Consider the following 17,806-nt stretch of genomic DNA (forward strand, 5'->3'; position numbering starts at 1 on the left):
TCGGCTCCCACAGACTTCCAGGGAATTCCCTCTCAGCTGCTTTCTCTCCATCTGCAGGGCGATGTGTGGATCTGCATGGAACTCATGGACACCTCCCTAGATAAATTTTACAAGAAAGTACTGGAGAAGAAGAAAACCATCCCTGAAGACATTTTGGGGAAAATGGCTGTGTCTGTGAGTGCCTCTTGTGTTCTTATGTGGGTTTGTGCATCCCTTGAGCCGGTTGCAGGGCTCTGTTGAGGTCTGTGGTGTGTTTGCAGTGGGAAGCTGGTGCTGTGTGTGACTAATGAATGCCTTTTCACTGTTTGTCCCCAGATCGTACGAGCTCTGGAGCACCTGCACAGTAAACTCTCTGTAATCCATAGAGGTAAGTGCTGGATGGGGTTAGTAGGATGTGGCTGGAGATCTAACCTTGAAATAAGCTATGGGAAGATTCCTTTCCAGGAGATAGGTGGTGTGTCCATCTGGGATGCCTAAAGTGGGGTGTACTGGTACTTATTAGGACCGTGGTGGATAGATCTAGACGCCCAAGACTTGTTCCTGAGATGCATCTCTCAAGCCTCTGCTTGCAGGATGTCATTCTCTTCCTCCTTTCCAGATGAAGGGTTGAATGTAATAACTGAATTCCTCACTACATTTTTATGGGCATCTCTCTCTCTGGGAGTACCGAGGTGCCTTGGAGGCACAAAATCCCCACCTCCTCCTGGCTGGGTAGTTATAGCAAGGTGAGGGCTGAAAGAGACCTTCTAAAATCACAGATGGTAATTTTAACACCCAGGTCCTGCTGTTCATCCTGGTATATAGACCCTTGTGTAGCTGTGAACAGATCATGATATGCATGGGACAAACTGTCCTGAGAATTTGGTAGAATGGGGCTTTTAAGGCTGTGCTGGGCACATAAATCATTCCTAAGGAGCTGGGGATTACCTCCTCCATGTTGAATTTCAGTCTTTTTAGAGAAGAGGCTTATTCTTCCTGGAGGACGTGGTTATAGTTTACCTGTGAACGACTTTTATTAAATAAAACTGGTGGGATTTTGCCTCGCTTCCCCTGTGTTAGAGCTGGTCTGATTCCCCTCCTAGGTCAGCAGGGAGTTGTCCATCTTGTCTCAGACTCTTCAATACCCCTGCAAAGACCCAATTTGCCCTCTTGCATTTTCTCTTAGACGTGAAGCCTTCCAACGTGCTGATCAACAAGGAGGGACACGTGAAAATGTGCGACTTTGGGATCAGTGGCTACTTGGTGGACTCGGTTGCAAAGACCATGGATGCTGGGTGCAAACCTTACATGGCTGTAAGTGCAATCCTGTGCAGCCTTCAGCCTTGACTCGAAGAGGCTGCTGCTTAGAAATCAGTCTTGGTTCACCTCCATCCTGAGATGAAAAGCACTTGAGAGTGCTCTGCTCTCCCTGACTCAGCAGAGCACTCCAAGGATGGGATTACCCTCCCTGTAAGCCCTGCTCTGCATGTTAATCCCTCAGTGGGCTCTTCCTCTGCCACCTTCCATTTGCAGAAGGATAAAAGACTGGCTGGTGGTGGTTGTGGTGGTTGAAAGGGCTACTCCTTGTTGGATAGAAAATGCTGAGGCTTTCCTTGGCAGGATTGTTTCATTTCATCCTCAAGTCAGTATGAATTTCCCTTTGCCAACTGTGGCATCCATGTGGGTAGTGTGTGCTCCTGGGGCAGGATTGTGCTGCAGGGGTAGTACAAGTCTCACTCTCCTGAGAAGAGGGAGAGTTGATAGGAGTTGTGTGGAGCTAGACATGTCTTCCATCAGTGCCACATTTAACCTCAGACCCTGCTTCCGTGGGGACGTGAGCCAGGGAAATCCACCCAACCTGTGTTTCGGAGCCAGAGATTTGCTCTGTGGGGTTTGCACTTGGGGAAGATGAGATGGAGTTGTAACATCTTCCATTTTGCTCTTACAGCCAGAAAGAATAAACCCAGAGCTCAACCAGAAGGGCTACAACGTGAAGTCAGATGTCTGGAGCCTTGGGATCACAATGGTAACACCAAGGGCTGGGACCTGCCCCTGCAGCCCTGGGGTTGGGGTGGGGTTTGGGCTGGTGGAGCTGTACCCCTGCTGTGAGCAGTGGCAGCTGGGTGGGGACACACCAAACAGGGCTAAATCTGAGTGTGATAGCTCAGGGCTGGAGATTAAACACTCAGAGCACTGGGTGGGAGGCTGCCCTGTGCACACAGGGTACCTCACCCCAGGGCAGGTAGCTCAGAGCTGGGGTCTGCTGCCAGTGTTGCCACCACTGCTGTGGCTCTTTCCAAGTCAACTGGCAAACTTGGCAAAATCATCCATCTTCTGTCCTGCTCTTCCTTCTTGCTTCTTCCTGATGGATTCTGGGGTGTTATTCCCAAGTGGTTCCCTTGTACTCCTCTGCCTGGTTCCACAGTTAGTTGTGTACAATGCCAGCTCTGAAAAGCTCCACTTAGCTCTGAGCTGTGTGGATGTGGGGTCAGGCTCCTAGGGGACAATATATGGACGACTGTGGGCTTAGTTGGGCATCCAAAAGTCTGCCTTTTAAGGGCTCTGCAGTTCCCTGTGTGCTGGCTGGAGAGGTGGTCAGTGGAGCAGGGTTTGCTGGGGCACAGCCTTCCTGCTTCACCCCTCTCCCACATGACCAGAGCCTTGCAGGGGGATCAGGATGAGCTCTGCTGCAGTGAGAGCTGCTGTGTGTGGGGTTTGCAGCAAATCCTGCCTGTGGGGTAGCTCAGAACAGCCAAGAGGAAGGGGAAATACTTTCAGTTCCAAAATCGCAGCTGCTCAGAATGGTTTATCCACCTCCTGCAAGAAATGGATCTTGCAGAAGGCAGCTGAGATCCTCTGGCGCCAGAGGACAAAGGAAATCCCAGCTGTTGGCTCAAAGGGATGCTGCCCGAGGAACAGGGCTCTTGCTTTCCAGGAGACTGTCTCTCTCTTTGTGGGTAGATTGTTTTCAGGAATTTTTCCTGTGCCCTCTTAGCCAGGGCCTTTTGTTTTGGGTGCTGCATCCCTGTGCTGCAGAGATCTCTTGGCAAATATTCCCTCTTCCCCAGCCAGTCTTGTCCAGAGTGCCAAAGCCAAGCCCCTCTCCTTGGTGTCCCCTTGCCAGTGCAGAGCTGGGCTGGAAATATAATCAGCTGCAGGAAGCTGTGGGATGGGAGACTGTTAAAGATGGAATATCCAAACCTTTCCAAAGCTGGAAGGGAGAGGGGACCTTGCTGAAAGCCAGCCAGGCTGCAGCTGAGTTGGAACCCTGACCTGTTTGATTCCCTCTCATGTCTTCCTTCTGGGTTGGGTTCCTATAGGTTTTGTTTTTGTTTTTTTTAATATTCTTTCTGAAGGAATTGGATTGATTTCAGACTGGACAGTTTTTGGGCCATTGAGTTGCAGGGCTAATCCAGGCCTTCACTGGAAGGTGTCTTCATTCAGTTTTCCAGCAGCAGGAGCTGAGCTCCCTTGTCCTGAGCCAGAGGCAGGTGAGGGCATCAGACTCTGTCCCGCTCTGTCCTTTCACGTTTGTTATTCCTCCCATCCTGTCTCACCCTACCAGGCAGGTCTGGAGGTTGTTTCCCCTTTTGAGATGGGAACTGATCTTGGCATGAAGAGAACTGCCCAAGAGATGTGATGGGCTATTTCCTGCTTGAATGGTTGTGGAGCAGAGGTGACTTGTAGGAAGGACCCAATAATCGAGGTGGTTTTGGCAAAGATCATGATAAATGATGTTCTAACACTTCATTTTTCTTGGGTTTGTGGATTTTTTGTGTGTTTAGCTCGTACAGTACTAGCCTGAGGCCCAGAGGCTGCCTCAGGGCCAGCAAAGCACTTTGGATGCCAAGTGCAGAAAATGTGTGCTGTGATTATCTTTTTAAATAATCCCATTTTACATATCTGTGGTGGCTTCCTGTAAATGCATTAATATGCTGAGCCAGCCTCAAAAGGAAGTATTTTTGGCCTCTCGAGTCTTTTTATTTAAAAAAAAGAAAAAAGGGAAGAAAAAAGTGGTATGACCCAAATTGAAAATGGTTTGTAAGGAAAGAGGGTTTACCTTTCACTCTGAGCTGGCTGAGGCAGGTGGGCTGTGTGGGGTTGTGCTTGTCCCGGTGTCTCAGGTTTCCCTGTCTCCATCCTCAGATTGAACTGGCCATTCTCCGCTTCCCGTATGAGTCCTGGGGGACCCCTTTCCAGCAGCTCAAGCAGGTGGTGGAGGAGCCCTCTCCCCAGCTGCCTGCTGACCGCTTCTCCAAGGAGTTTGTGGACTTCACGGCGCAGTGGTGAGTCTCCAGCAGGGACTGGTGGCTTCTCCCAGCCTGGCTGGTGAGGAGCCTTGATCCATAGGGATTGGAGTGAAGTACGGGGCTGGGTTTGACATCCTTTTGGAACCTCTTTTTCCCCACCTTGCCGTACCAGGGCTGGTGCTTGGCATGGCAGGAAGTGCTGTCCAAACTGGTTTTGCTCTCGGCCTGACTCACCGGGGCTGGCTGGAAGGCACTGACGTTTCCCTTCCCCTTTTGCTGTTGCTGCAGCTGAAATTTTGGTGTTTTCTGGCCAAGTGGCAATGAAACCAGAACAAACCCCTGGCAGCCTCTGGGTGAAAGCTGGTTTGTGGTTTTGTGGGAAGCTGTTCCCCTCAGGGTGTCCCCTGCTCCCTGTGTGCTGCTTGGAGGTGCCAGGCAGTGGTGAGCCCACCCTGTGGGTGGTGGGAAACCACCTGTCCTCCCCAGTTGTTCTGGTCTATGTGGGGCAGGCTGAAGAGCTGCTTGGCTTGTGCTTTTCATGGCAAAACACTAGAGTTGTCCTTTCCCAGTTACCTGCCTGGCTGCTCTGCTGGTGGTTCAAACCTGCTCGGCCAAGGAGGGAGAGGGGATGGGTGCAGCCCACAAGAAACATGTCATGTTGGTTGGGAAGGGGAGATCCCCTGTGACAGACCACGTGCAGCAAAAGAAGAAGATCCTACAGCCTTTCTTTCCCATTGTTTTTTCTTCCAGCTTAAGGAAGAACCCAGCTGAGCGAATGAACTATTTAGAACTTATGGTAAGTGTGGAGCTGTTTCTGCTGGTCTTTATTCCAAAGCATTTCCAAAGTCAAATCAATGGTCCAGCAGGTTCTAGGGAAATGGGACAACAGGGTGAATAGGTGATTTTTCATGCATAGAACGGGATGGGTGTAGCATGTCTAAGGTGGAAGGGTGTGTTGATTTCATGGGTGTTAAGGTCAGGGTTTATTAGGTGTTATCTCCCTCTGTCCTGTCTGTTCTTGGAGAGCTTAGACCTCAAAGTGTGATAGTACAGCTGCCAAGATGGGGCGTCCCGCTGGGGTTGAACCTAGAAATGCCAAAGTTCATCTTTGAGCTGAAGGATGTTGTCCATGGGAACCTGGGGAGGAGGTTGGTGCCCACCCCCAGCACCTCCCCAGCTGTGTGACGTCCTCCAGGGTCTGCGCTTGGGCTTGTCTGTCCTTGGGCATCAGCTGATGTTGTCTTTGGTCTCGTTGGCAGGAACACCCATTCTTTACCTTGCACGACACCAAAGAGACTGACATGGCCTCCTTTGTGACAGAGATCCTGGGGGAAGACTCCTAACTCCCAACAGGAGCACAGCTCCCAGCTTCCTGCAGCCCCTCCGTCCCGGCTCCCCCGCAGAAGAGCGAACGAGGACTCGAGTTGATGGTGGTTTGCACACATTGCACCTCCCCAGCCTCCCCAGCCCGGGGGCACCTCTGGCCCCATCTGGCCTTGCAATCTCTTTTTCTCTTTGCCTTGTGAAATGCCCCAGGATGAGCCTTTTGAAGCCAACACCTTTCCAGCTAAGCCGTGGGGACAGAAGGCTCAGGAGCTCCCTGCTGATGCCAGCATATCCCTCCCGGGGACAGGACTGTGCCCGTGGTCCCTGAGCAGGCAGAGGATGCCAGAGGGCATCTCCCCTCCCCAGCAGCCTGTGCACAGTGCAGGGGGTTGTGTTTCTTTGCTGCCTGGGGAAGGCAGAGAGAAGCAATGCTGCTGTGCTTGCACCACTCCTGCCTGCCCAAAGTCCCTTCCTTGGAGTCTCGTCTCGCTCGCCTTCCTTTTGTGCCTGGCTCTTTGTTCCCAGGACCTACACAGCCTTTTAAGGAGCTGTGGGACTCCCTGGGTGTGCTGCTTTTCACACCAGAGGCTGTTTTGATGCCTGGCTCTACACCTTAATGACCCTTTGAGGCAGCATCAAGTCAGGCATCCCCCTCCCTCAATTGATTTACTGCTCCCTTGTGGGGGGAGAAAAAGGGCATTTTTTCATGAGCCCACCTTGGCACACGCTGCAGCCCACGCTGTTCCCACTCCTGCCCACGGGACTTCATCCAGCACTCCCTTCCCTCGTGGGCACAAGGTGATGGAGAGACAGCAGGTCCTTGGTGCTGCCTATCTCCCTCCAGCCCTTGGAGAGGGAGCCATCCCTGCCCTGGGCATCACCTTCCACAGCCCTGGCTGCCACCACCTCCCCTGGCTCCTGGAGAAGACGCTGCTCCATCTCCCTTCCAACCTGGAGCTGATGTAAGACCTCGCACTGTGACACCCACTTGTTTTGGAGGCTGAACTCACACTCCTCGTGTCCCAAACTGCCTCCAACCCCTCCAGCTGCCCAGGTGTCAGTGGGAGCCAAACCCCAGTGACTCGCCCGGGGCTGCCGCCAGTTGTACATTTGATGTCTATATATAATGGACTTTGTAACATGTTTCCTAGTTTTAATCTAACTTGCTATAAATTAAAGCCCTTCTGTGTGGGAGGAGGGAGGAGCAGTTCCTTCTCTCCTGACAAATCCACTGTGAAAACCTGATGTGTTTCCCCACGCTCCCAGCCCGAAGGAGCCACGGGAGCAAGGAGGGATTTCTGGCTTCTACTGTACATGATCACAGATAAATGCACCGGCTGTGGATTTTGGTGTTTTTTTTTTTTTTTTAATAATTGAGTTTTTCAGAAGGATTTTTTTTCTTTTCTAATATATATTTGTGTGTGTGTATGTGTGCGCTATATATATATTATATATATTTTTAAATCAATGATGAATGTGTGAATATCTGTGTGGCCAGCAGATTTGGTGGAATGGATAACATTTTTCTGGCTGCATTTGGGCAGGTGGGGAAGGGGTCACTAGAAAACACCCTGTCCTAAGATTTTTTCTTTTCTTTTTTTTTTTTTTTTTTTAAGAAAGACATCTATTTTTTAACTGAATCTTTTAAAAACGTTAATCCTGAAATTCAAGCCCTGGAGGTCTGGATTTCAGGGTGCATTTCCAGCGTTCAGGGTCCCCCCTCCAATGAAGGATTATGTCCCCTTAAGTTCATTGCTCCCACCTCCTGCAGCCCAGGGTTTGAAGTGGCACTGGGGACCCTCTGCCTGGGAACTGGGGTGCTCCACACCATCTATCCCTTCCAGCTGCTCCCAGGAAAGCTGCTTTGGGGCAGCTGGTTTTCAGTCCTTCATGTCCCCATGCTGGGGCACCAGGCAGCAGCTCTTTTCCCCCCGTCATCCCTCTGATCCCCTTCCCTGAGTCAACAAACCCTGAGAAAACCAGCCCAGGTGGAGCTGCACAAACCCTGTTCAGCTTTGGTTCAATCTTGACCCCCCCCAGCCCACCTGGATGGAAAATAAGGAAGTGATTGATGTTCATGTCTCCCTCCTCCTCATCCTGCTCTGCAAACCACCCGATGCTCACCTGTACCCGCTCGGTTTGAAGGCTTTGCTGCTGAGATGTACAATTGTATTTTTTTTCATAGTTGGTTACTTTGGATTACTTTTTGTTTTGATGTTGAGCTTTTATTTTTTTTTCCCCCTTCCTTCCTTGTTTTGACCCCTCTCACCCTTCCTTTACTCACCCCTTTTTTTGGTGCTTTGGGGAATGGTGGGGGTTTTTGCATGTCTTTTTTTTTTTTTTTTTTTCTCCCCCCTGCATTTCTCCTCCTGGAGAAAGTCCTGATTTCTGTATTTTGGGAAAAGGGAGCAACTGCCCTTTCAAACAGGGGGGAGATGCCTCTGGGGTGGGCTTGGGGCCCTGTGGATGAAATGAGGCATTGCCAAAGAGGCAAACATCACCTCTGAGTGCCATCTGCTCTGCTTCATTTGACAGGGATCTTACCTGTCCTAATCCCATATCCCTCTTCACCTCTGCACTTCCCTGTCCTGTGTTGTTCCCTCTGCCCTGGCAGTTCCCTGTGGGGGAATCAGCTTGGCTTTAAGGTGGGCGAGGATTTTTGCTTTCATCAGAAGCCCCACTCCCCTTGTACTTCTGGGAATGGTCTGTACCCCTCAACTCCAGTCCTTGTTTTCAATAAAATTCATCCTCAAACCTGCTTCTTGACACCTCTTGTTACTTTTTGAGCATCAGCCTTGGGCTGTTCAGGCTCCCAAGCAGCCTGAGGATTTTGGGGGTGGCAGCTTGGCCGGGGGTCCTGATTTGGGAATTGTACAAGCTGGGGACCCCTAGATCCCAGGATTCCCAGAACAGCCCCCAAGGGATTCAGGGGTGGCAGCCTGGGGAGGGATCCTGCTACCCTTGTACTTTCTCTTCCTGTTGTGGGGTGATGCTGGTCCTAATCTGGGGGTTGTACAACCCGGGACCCCCCAAAGCCTCATCCCAGGAGTGATATCCCCCCGGAGCATCCTCTTCCGGGAGTGCTGCCAGGGGATACCCAGGGCCCTGTTTCCCCCGCGCCGGGCTGGGAAGGAGGGTGGGAGGGGGCCGGGGAGCGGGTTCCTGAACAGGACAGTGGGGGAGAACTCCAGGGTGGGGGTCTCAGGGCAGCACGCGCTGCCCGCGGCCGCGAGGGGGAGGCAGCGCCCGGCGCCCGGACTGGCGGGATGAGCCGGGACCGGCGGGATGAGCAGGGAGCGGGCGGGATGAGCCTCCGCCGGCGGCGGGACGCGGCGGGGTCCCTCCTTCCCATCTCAACCCGCTGTGACACCCCTCGCCCCTCCTTAGCACCCCCAGTCCTCCCTCGGAGGTGCGTGACCGGGGGTGGTCCGGGGTATCGTCCACACGGGCGGCGGAGCTGCAGCTTCGGGAGGCGGGGGCGGTGTTTCACCTCTCCTCGCAGTGGGACAGGGAGTAAGGGGACGGTTCCTTTCCCAAATATTTTCCCTGTCAGCCTTCTTCAGGCAGAATCAGGCCGGAGACAAGCACCTCAAGCGCCGGGACCTTAGTGGTGATGATCTGCCCGGACACGGGGCCGAGCAGGGTCAGCGATGCTGGGAGGAGCAGAGACCCCAGAAGCACCCACCCGCGTGGCGTGGGGACACGCTCGGAGGGGGCCCGACCTGCCGGGAGCTGGAGTCCGCTCTGTTCCAATTACCGGCTTAATAGCTACATCGAGACCATTAAAAATGCATCAGTGCCTCCGAGGGAAGAACTTCAGGATAAGTGGAAAATTCATCACTTTGAGTTCCCTTATTAGGAGAAAAGGTGGGTTTTTTTCCCCCCCCATTTGTCTTAAACAGAGGCAAAAAGAGGTTATTTCTGCCCAGTGACTTCCCCACGGGACTGTCACGAGGTGTGAACAGGCAGAGCTCAAACCTGGGTGAGGACACAACTCCCGCTGCAGAGAAGGGAAAACTCAGCACATCCAACACAGAGAGGGGACATGGGGACCGTCAGGGCTGCAGTGGCTCAGCCCTCCTCAGATGAAAGGCCAAGAGCTTTCCCTGCCCTGTGCTGAGCACGTGTGCTGGGAGCAGTCCCTGTAAGAGGGCAAACCCCCAGTGCACTCCCTCGGTACAATGAGGGTGTTTGTACTGGTCATACTGGCCCTTTGCTGGGCTGGTTCATCAGGAACCGTAATGACAGGACAAGGAGCAATGGGCTCAAACTGAAAGACGGGAAATTTAGGTTAGATAAATGGAAGAAATGCTTGGCTGTGAGGGTGGGGAGGCCCTGGCCAGGTTGCCCAGAGAAGCTGTGGCTGCCCCATCCCTGGAAGTGTTCAAGACCAGGTTGGACGGGGCTTGGAGCAACCTGGGCTAGTGGAAGGTGTCCCTGCCCATGGCAAGACGATCTTTAATGTCCCTTCCAACCAAACCATTCTGTGATTCTATTCTGTGGTGGTTCTCTCCAGGAGCTCCTGAGCTGGAGCTCACACCGTTCCTAAGAGCCGTGTGCGGAGGAGGGCTGGCTAATGGATTAGCAGGGGGTGTGATGATGCAGCCAGTTTTCTGGGGCTGCAGGTTATTTATTTTGCTTAAGTTTTCTCTTTTTTTTTCCCCCCAGTGGCTGAGCCTGTATCTAGGGCAGGGGTTTTTTTTTGGTTCAGGTGGCCTGTGGGCACCTTTGAGATCGATGGTGTAAATTAGCGAGTTCACACAGGCCATGGGTTTGTACGAGACGTGTTCAATTCTCCCCTAATAGCTGTCTCACCCAGAAACTTCCAACGCTCCCGCTCTTGTAGCACCTAAGCACTAATGAGCTGAAGCTGCAGAATAGCAATGAGACCTCAGGAATATGGATCAGCCTTTCCTGGCCCAGCCAGAGGCTTTAAAATCGTTTCAGCTGGCACCTGGAGAGGCCAGTACAGCCCAGCAGGGAGGGAAGGGTTTAACTGAGGCACACTGGGTGGAAAAGGTCTGCCTGTGGTGAGTGGCTGGGGATGTCTCCCAACTCTTCTTTCCAAACAGAAGGGTAAGTGGCTTGTTTTGGGGTAAGGAAAGTTCAAACTCTGTTTTAAACACAGGTATCCAGGTGCTTTAGTGCCCTCCCTTTTTTCCCCTGATAAGTGGTCATCCCTAAGTATGAGTTTCTATGCTTTGCTCTGTTTTAACCACTGGCTTGGATAAAGCAGCATCTCCAAGCATTTTCTGTCTGTCCCAGCAGCCTGGTTTGCAAACCCAGCCCCAGAGTGTGTGTATTTGTGGAGCAAATTGTGGAACTCATCCATGCACAGCTGCTTTGCTGCTCCATCCCCTGGGAATTGCACCAGGACCAACAGCAGCTCCCCATAGAAGGGGTGCCGGAAAACTGGGATAAAGCTCCAAAGCAGGGGGGAAACTCCTGGCTTGCCCAGTGGATGTGGACCTTCAGGCTTCCCTCTCAGCTTGACATTCCTGTTGATTTTTCAGAGGCGGGAATGCTGGTGGGGAAACGTGGGGGTGGGAGAAGGAAGCCTTAGCAGCGCAAAGCCTGAAAATATCAAAGCTTGAAGCGAACGCTTCAGGGGTGACCCAGGAGGTCACCTGCCAAGCAGGGAGCCCCGGAACCCTGGCAGGTTTGCCTGGAGCCTCTCCAGCCCCCTGAGCGGTGGCTCTGGCCCCTCTCACGCTGTGTTAACCTTTCTGGAAATACCAAGTGGTGCTGGAACAGGCTGTTTATTTCCAGACGCCGGGAGCGGCGGCGGGTGCTGCAGGCACGTGGGCAGGGGGCTGAGAGGAGCCTGGAGAGCCAGGGTGGTTTTTGCACTTGATTTACATCTCGGAGCAGCTCCGGTGGAGGAGATGGAGACCTTGATGAGCCAAAGCTGTTACCTTGATATCAGCTGTGTTTTCCTCAGTGTCATTCCCCGCTCAGAGACGCTTGTCTCTTCTCGAGTGATACGCTCTTTTCTTCCTAAAGAAGCTGAGATTTTCATAAATAAACACTAAGGTTTCCAGGCAAAAGCTCTGGCTTGGGGTCTGAAGCTGCCCCAAATGCCACGAAACGTGCATGGCTGCTCCGAGCACTGCTCCTCTCAGTGAAGGCAATTAATAAGTATTTCCCAGGTCATCCCGACCCCTCTGCACAGGCCCTGCAGAATATCACTGCCTGCAACAGGTCCCGTTCGTGTCGGCAAAGAGGAGTTGATGAATGAGCTTGAGGGTCCCCCAGGGTGTGACTGTGCAATGGAAACTGTGCCGGGGAGCCCTTTCTGGGGCAGGAGGTGTTTGGCTCCCGTGCAGCTGCCCCCACCCCTGGAAACGGGAGCCCCGGGGATGCTCCGTGCCTCCCCCCTCGCAGGGCTCGTAATGGCTGTGTAAACACACAGCAGCTGCGGCGCGAATCGATCCGGGCTGGCTCCGCACAGCTCCGGGGACAGGGAGAGACCCGGCAAAGCCGGGCTGGAGTGATGAGCAACGGTGTTGGATAGAATTTTGGGAGCTGGGGTAAGCCAGGAGGATGCAGAGGTGCTGGTGGCTCCCAGGGCTCTGCCGATGTGAGGTGTAGGGGTGGCAGCAGGAATTCTCAGGCAGTGATGCCTCCAGCTCGTCTTCTCACCCCAGTCTATTTCATAGGGCTGTTGAGGGGTTTTTTGGAATCTTATGCCATGCCTCTTTTCAGGAACCTCTCCAGACAGCTCAGAAGTGCTCTGGAGCTGCTGGTGACAGCACCCCCCTCCCAAAGCCCACCATGGCTTCCTGGGCTCTGACCTGGCCCCTTTCAGCTCAGAGAGGGTGAACTGGGGCCAGGACCTCGTGCCGTGAGGATCCTCCTACCTTGCCCTCACCTTTGCTGTAACTCGGAGCACAACTGAAGAATTTGGGTTCTCTGGAGCACCTGCTTGTTCTGTGCTCAGTGGATCTTGCTGGAGGTCTAGGGGACCTCAGCCAAGACTGAAAGGTTGTTTTTGGGGTGTGGAGCAGCCTTCCCAACCCGTGCTTGGGAGGGGGCTGTGCCAGCCTTGGTGGGAGTCTCTGCTCCCCTTGCACTGCCCTTCTGAGTTGAGCCCCACTGGCAGCAGGACATGCCCTTTCTTGTCATCCTGCCCCACCCTGAGTTTCTTTAATTACAGCTTTGGGAGGGATCTTCCCCTTTATTCCCCCAAATCTTCTCCTTAATTAAAATTCTCGATCTGGGCCAGCAGGAAGCAGCTGTTGCCTCTTTGCAGCGTGCTCGGGTGTGTTGCAAGCTGCCAACCTGCTTGCTGGCCATGCAGGGGCAGGGCAGGGACAGCCTGGGGACAGGGCTCCCTCAGAGGTGGGGGACATTGGCATTGTCACTGTCCCACCTGGCTTCTCCAGGCATCCTGAGGCACTGCTGAGTGGAGCTGGCTGCTATGACCACCCTTACTTTGCCCATGGGAGGGCTGGAATCACCTGAGGTGTGAGTGGGAACTGTATCCCTCTGCATCCTTTGCACCATGGAGTCACACAAACAGCCTGAGTGCACGGGACCCAAAACCAGTCATTTTGGGTTTGCCCAGCTCCTGCTCTGGAGAAGAGCTGGATGAAGGTGAAGCTGGGGCTGGGATTGTCCCTAGAGCTCACTGTGCCCTCAGGATCCATGATGTATCTGGTCAGGGCGAGCTATTTCCCATTTCTCCTCTCCTTCAGAGGAAGCACATCAGGAGCTGTCTGCAGCCCTGTAGGATCCAAATCCACTGCTGGCACTTCACAGGGTTCCTGGGCCACCCCTGCCACCCCTGTGTGCCCATGCTCACCACAGCTCAGGCACATTCCCTGCTGGTCTCTGCAGCCTTGTTTTCTTCTAGAATTAGCCCGAGGAGGTGACTTTATCCCTCCCTGCCTGCCTGGGGCGGGTGTTTCTGCTGCGATCCATCATCAAAGCAACACGGAAGCGTCAGGAACAGTTAGTGAACTGGTGGTGTCAACTTTATCAGAGACAATGTGTCTCTTCTTAATGAAACTTGTGGAAGAGAAAAGCGAAAGAAAGAAGAGGCTGCTGACAACAGATGTATTATTTCACCTCGGATTTACCGGCACATGCATTTTTCATTCATGGAAGCAGCTGATATGCAGATTTGTTCAGAGAGGAGCAGGTACAGCCCTCGATGGATCAATTCCTGCAGCACACTCAGGAGAAAGGGATCTGGCTGAGCAAATGGCTGTGCAGGGCACTTCCCAAAGCCAGCCCCAAATTTGGTGCCCAAGATAGGCTAAAAAGCCAATAATTTTTTTTTTAATTATTAGCATTATTTTTATTTTGTTTTCCCCAAATTCGCACTCTTCAGCCCTGATTCTGTTTCCGTTTTGGGCCAGGAGAGATTTCCTGATCCTCGTGGTTCATGTCTCCCATGTACTTCAGCTGGGGTGGTCTGAACTGACTTTGACCTTCCTCCAGCTCCACTTTGCTGGGGGACCCAGTGCTCGGTGTCCCCAGAGTGGCTTCACCCCTACCCTGGTTTGGAGGAGTATGTCCAGCTACAGACAGCAGAGGCTGAATTTATATCATGGCCTTAATATATATTATACTATATATTATATTACTTATATGGAGGTGGCTTCTTCCAGAGACCCTTCTTCCCTCTGTCACATGGATTCTGGCTATACTTGGTCACTACAGTCATTCCTTGAACTTCAACACCAGAGCCAAGTGCCTCTTGCTGGTGATCAAAATTTGTCCTCCAGGTGTGTCTGAAGCTCTTCTCTCTCCCTATGCAGCATGTTGTGGTTTCTCTGTGATTTGGGGGGCTTGACTTCCCCACGGCAGTGGGGGGGGGACAACACCTTGTAGGAGCTAAGTAGAGTTTCACCTCCTTGCACTGATGAAACTGAATCCAGGCAAAATATTTGAGGTGTTTTTCCCTCTCATTAGGAATGGAAGACAGGAGCCTTCTGTCTTCTGGGTACTATACAACCAGCATGAATTATTTAGGATGAAGCATCTCTCCGATAAATAATTTCTTTATGTAGGGAGATTAAATCTGAATTTTTAAAAAAATATAATAACAAAAGCAATTTCTCTCTCGTAAGTCCTCATATTTCACACAGCAAAGAGATCCCAGGCATCCATTCCTGTATTGATCAGCAAATAGGTCCTCTTATAGATTTAGTTCACCCAACCTTGTTTAATTTTGGATTCATTGATTCAATGCAAAGATCTAGATGAAAAGCAAGTGGGCTGTTTCCAGTGCTGGTGATGCTATTTTTAAATAAATCTAGTGCATGCTAAAATAAATATGCAAAGCATTTTGTAAGGCCGTATAGGGGTGGGGAGACCAGATGTACTAAAATATTTAACAAACTTTTTCTTGATTTCTCGAAATGCATGTTTTATTTAGTAAACACTAGTGGAATTTCATCTCACCCGATGTTTGCTCTGAGGCTGTCCCATACCCATTGTCTGGGGTGAGCAGGAACGTGGGACCTTGGAGGAACAGTCTGCACAGTGACATTGGTGGCACATTTAAATGCAAAGCTCATTAACCGTGTCTGGGATTTTTTGTTTGTTTGTTTCTTTCTTTTTTTTTTTTTATGTTCATGTTCGTTACAAGAGCAAGAGATGAAATACCCATCTACAATTCCCTTTCATCTCCAGGCATGTTTGGGGGTTTTTTTTTTCCTCTCCGCTGTTGCTCAGATGACAAAGTTTCTCCTTTGGAATTTTATTTGATTTCAAAAGATGAGAAAGAATTAAAAGCATCTCTGGGAGGCTGAGCTCACCTTACTCTATCTGGGATCCTCCAGAAGGCAGATGAGTGAATTGGAAAAGGCTCCTGGCCCCAAGGGATGGAGTTCATCCCGAGGTCAGACCTGCATCCTGGCTTTTCCTTCACCTGGGGTGACCATCCTGCAGATCTCAGCCCCCTTTCCTGGGGAACTGCATCCTGCTCTGGGCCTACGTGCCTGTCTCCTTGAAACCCTCTGCTTTCAATCCAATCAAATTTAATTGAATTGTGGTTTTGATCACATCTGACTGGTGGCAGAGATCTTGCTGATAATCACATTCCCATGGGTGACATGGAGATGGGGCTGGTGGAGGAGGGAGGTGAGACAGGGGGCTGTGTGCCTGTGCTGATACCTCTTGGTCCTTATGAGACACCAGGAAGCTACAGGGCAGGCAGGTTCCATCCACCCTGGGGTCAGGCCACGTTTGGGGGTGGGTGAATTTACTGCGTATCTCAGTGGGGACTGAACCAGACGGGTTGGGTTGGTTTTGGTTAAAAAAAGGCAGTTTGCTTGGCCAAGCCCTGAGGTGGCTCCATCTCACTGCAGGTGGGGGCTGTTGGGGAGCAACCCCCAGCAATCCCCTCTGCTGCCCCAGGCACTGCTGGTACCTGGCTTGGCCTCCCCCTGGCCTGCCTGGTGTCCCTGCAGGGGTGTGGGCTCAGCTCTCCACCACATCTGCTGTCGCTACCACACGTGTGCAGCGGCGGATGGCAGCAATTAATTACAGGAATTCATGTGTCATTTACGTGAATTCAACTGGAAGTGCAGCCCCTGGGATGGCAGAATATTCCTGGTAGAGCTGTGCTGCTCCCTGCTCCAGCAAGTGTTTCATGGGGTGTTTATCGTGTGTGCAGTTTTGGAGGTAACGAAGCAGGCGGGGAAGAAGGAGTCAGCAGCCTCCCCTCCATCCCCTGGCGCTTGGCAGGGCTTGGGCACAGCAGGGAAGGCATCGGAGATCCTGGGTGGAATCTCAGGTGGGGCTGTGGTCCCTCACCTGAGACACTGGGAATTTTCCCCCAGGTTGGGGTGAAAACAGTGATCCCCCACCCTGACCTCGACTGCTCCACTGAGATGCTGGAGGGACACACGTCCCTCGTTCCAGTGCTGCTCACCCTGGGGCACGTGGGGGTGCAAAGATGGGGCTCCACAGTGCAATCCCCACATCTGTAGTGCTCTGATATGGTGTTGCCATTGCATGAGACCATAAGGCCACTGAGTTTGCAGGTTGCCAGGACTGAGGCTTGGTAGACCTGCTCTGTCTGAACTTTTCTTGACCTTCCGCAGCTCTGTTTCACTTTGTTTAGTTGTTACAGCAGTTTTTGTCATTGAGCAGGTGGCTGTGGGCAATTTATCTTGTTGCTGTTTGCGTGATACAGCCTGTGGTTTAATGCATCTGATCTCCTTGGTTGTACTGATCAGAGAGCCACAGAAGGGCTTGGGCTGGAAGGGACCTTAAAGATCCTTCAGTTCCAGCCCCCTGGCACAGGCAGGGGGACCTTCCATGCCCTGTCCAAGCTGGCTTTGAACACTTCCAGGGATGGAAATGGAAGACACCTATGACAGTGAACTGCCAGAGGAGGACGGAGGGATGTAGTTGTGGAGTGTAACTGAGAAAAAAGACTCCTGCAAGGACCCTGCAGTGTGCTAACTCGGTGCAGAAGATAGCAACAAGCCAGAAACAAATATCACGGCCAGAAGGATGAGAGGACAGTGCCAAGTCAAGCAGCCGTCCAACAGAGCAATGCTGGGCCTGGAGGAGATGGAGGAGTCTGGAAAGGAGCAACGAGGTCAAGAAACTGAAGTGTAAGGTGACAGCCAGAAATAGAAGGCAGCCAGTGATATTTGTATCAGAGGTATCATGGGGAAGGCATGAAGGAATCCAGCCCTGAGATACCCAACTTCTCATGCTCAAGCCTTTCCCTTCAGAACTGGCATAATCTCTCTTAATGGCTTGTCTCAGCTCACCATGAGAAAGGATGGAGCTGGGCATGGCACTTCCACTGGTCCACTGGTTTGGTTCACACCTCCACTGGTTTGGTTCAGATCAGATCACTAATGAGCTAATTAGTTGCTATGGAAATGTAATGTGGGAGAACTTTGGGGAGGAAAAATTATAGGTAATTTTTATTTGTTTTGGCCCTGTTCCTATAGCAACAGGAGAACTTGTCACTGAGTACCAGTTGGTTTCCATGGAGTTGGCTGCTAGTTCTGGGTTATTAATGCCTCCAAGCATGAAACAGTGCAACTTACCTTGTAGGACTTGTGGGTTGTCCTCCATCATCCACAGGAACTTTGCAGTTACCCAAACTCAGGGCCTTGTTTTAGCAGGGGAATGAGCACATTCCCAGAAGTTGAGTTGGAATGTTTGTCGTCAACAGATACAGCGCTAGAAGGATCGATTATCTTGCCCCTCTCTTGAATTCAAGACATCGTGGAATGAATAATCCATCACTTCATAGCTTGTTCTACTCACAGCAT

At 51.9% G+C, this 17,806-nt stretch overlaps 1 protein-coding gene across 3 annotated transcripts in view; it reads left to right on the forward strand.

Annotated features, from left to right (window-relative positions):
• MAP2K3 (mitogen-activated protein kinase kinase 3) overlaps nt 1-7,130 on the forward strand; it is a 31,725-nt gene extending 24,595 nt beyond the window's left edge. For all 3 annotated transcript variants that reach the window (XM_027743083.2, XM_027743084.2, XM_027743085.2), the window contains exons 7-13: nt 58-174; nt 316-367; nt 1,166-1,293; nt 1,928-2,005; nt 4,126-4,265; nt 4,980-5,025; nt 5,489-7,130. In XM_027743083.2, the coding sequence (XP_027598884.1) occupies nt 58-174; nt 316-367; nt 1,166-1,293; nt 1,928-2,005; nt 4,126-4,265; nt 4,980-5,025; nt 5,489-5,572 (645 nt within the window). In that variant the 3' untranslated portion in view covers nt 5,573-7,130. The remainder of the gene's footprint in view (nt 1-57; nt 175-315; nt 368-1,165; nt 1,294-1,927; nt 2,006-4,125; nt 4,266-4,979; nt 5,026-5,488) is intronic.
• Nucleotides 7,131-17,806: the final 10,676 nt, after the last annotated feature.

This window comes from Pipra filicauda, unplaced genomic scaffold (assembly GCF_003945595.2).
Source record: "Pipra filicauda isolate LSUMZ 115617 unplaced genomic scaffold, ASM394559v2 scaffold226_size1812527_pilon, whole genome shotgun sequence".
Taxonomy (NCBI): domain Eukaryota; kingdom Metazoa; phylum Chordata; class Aves; order Passeriformes; family Pipridae; genus Pipra; species Pipra filicauda.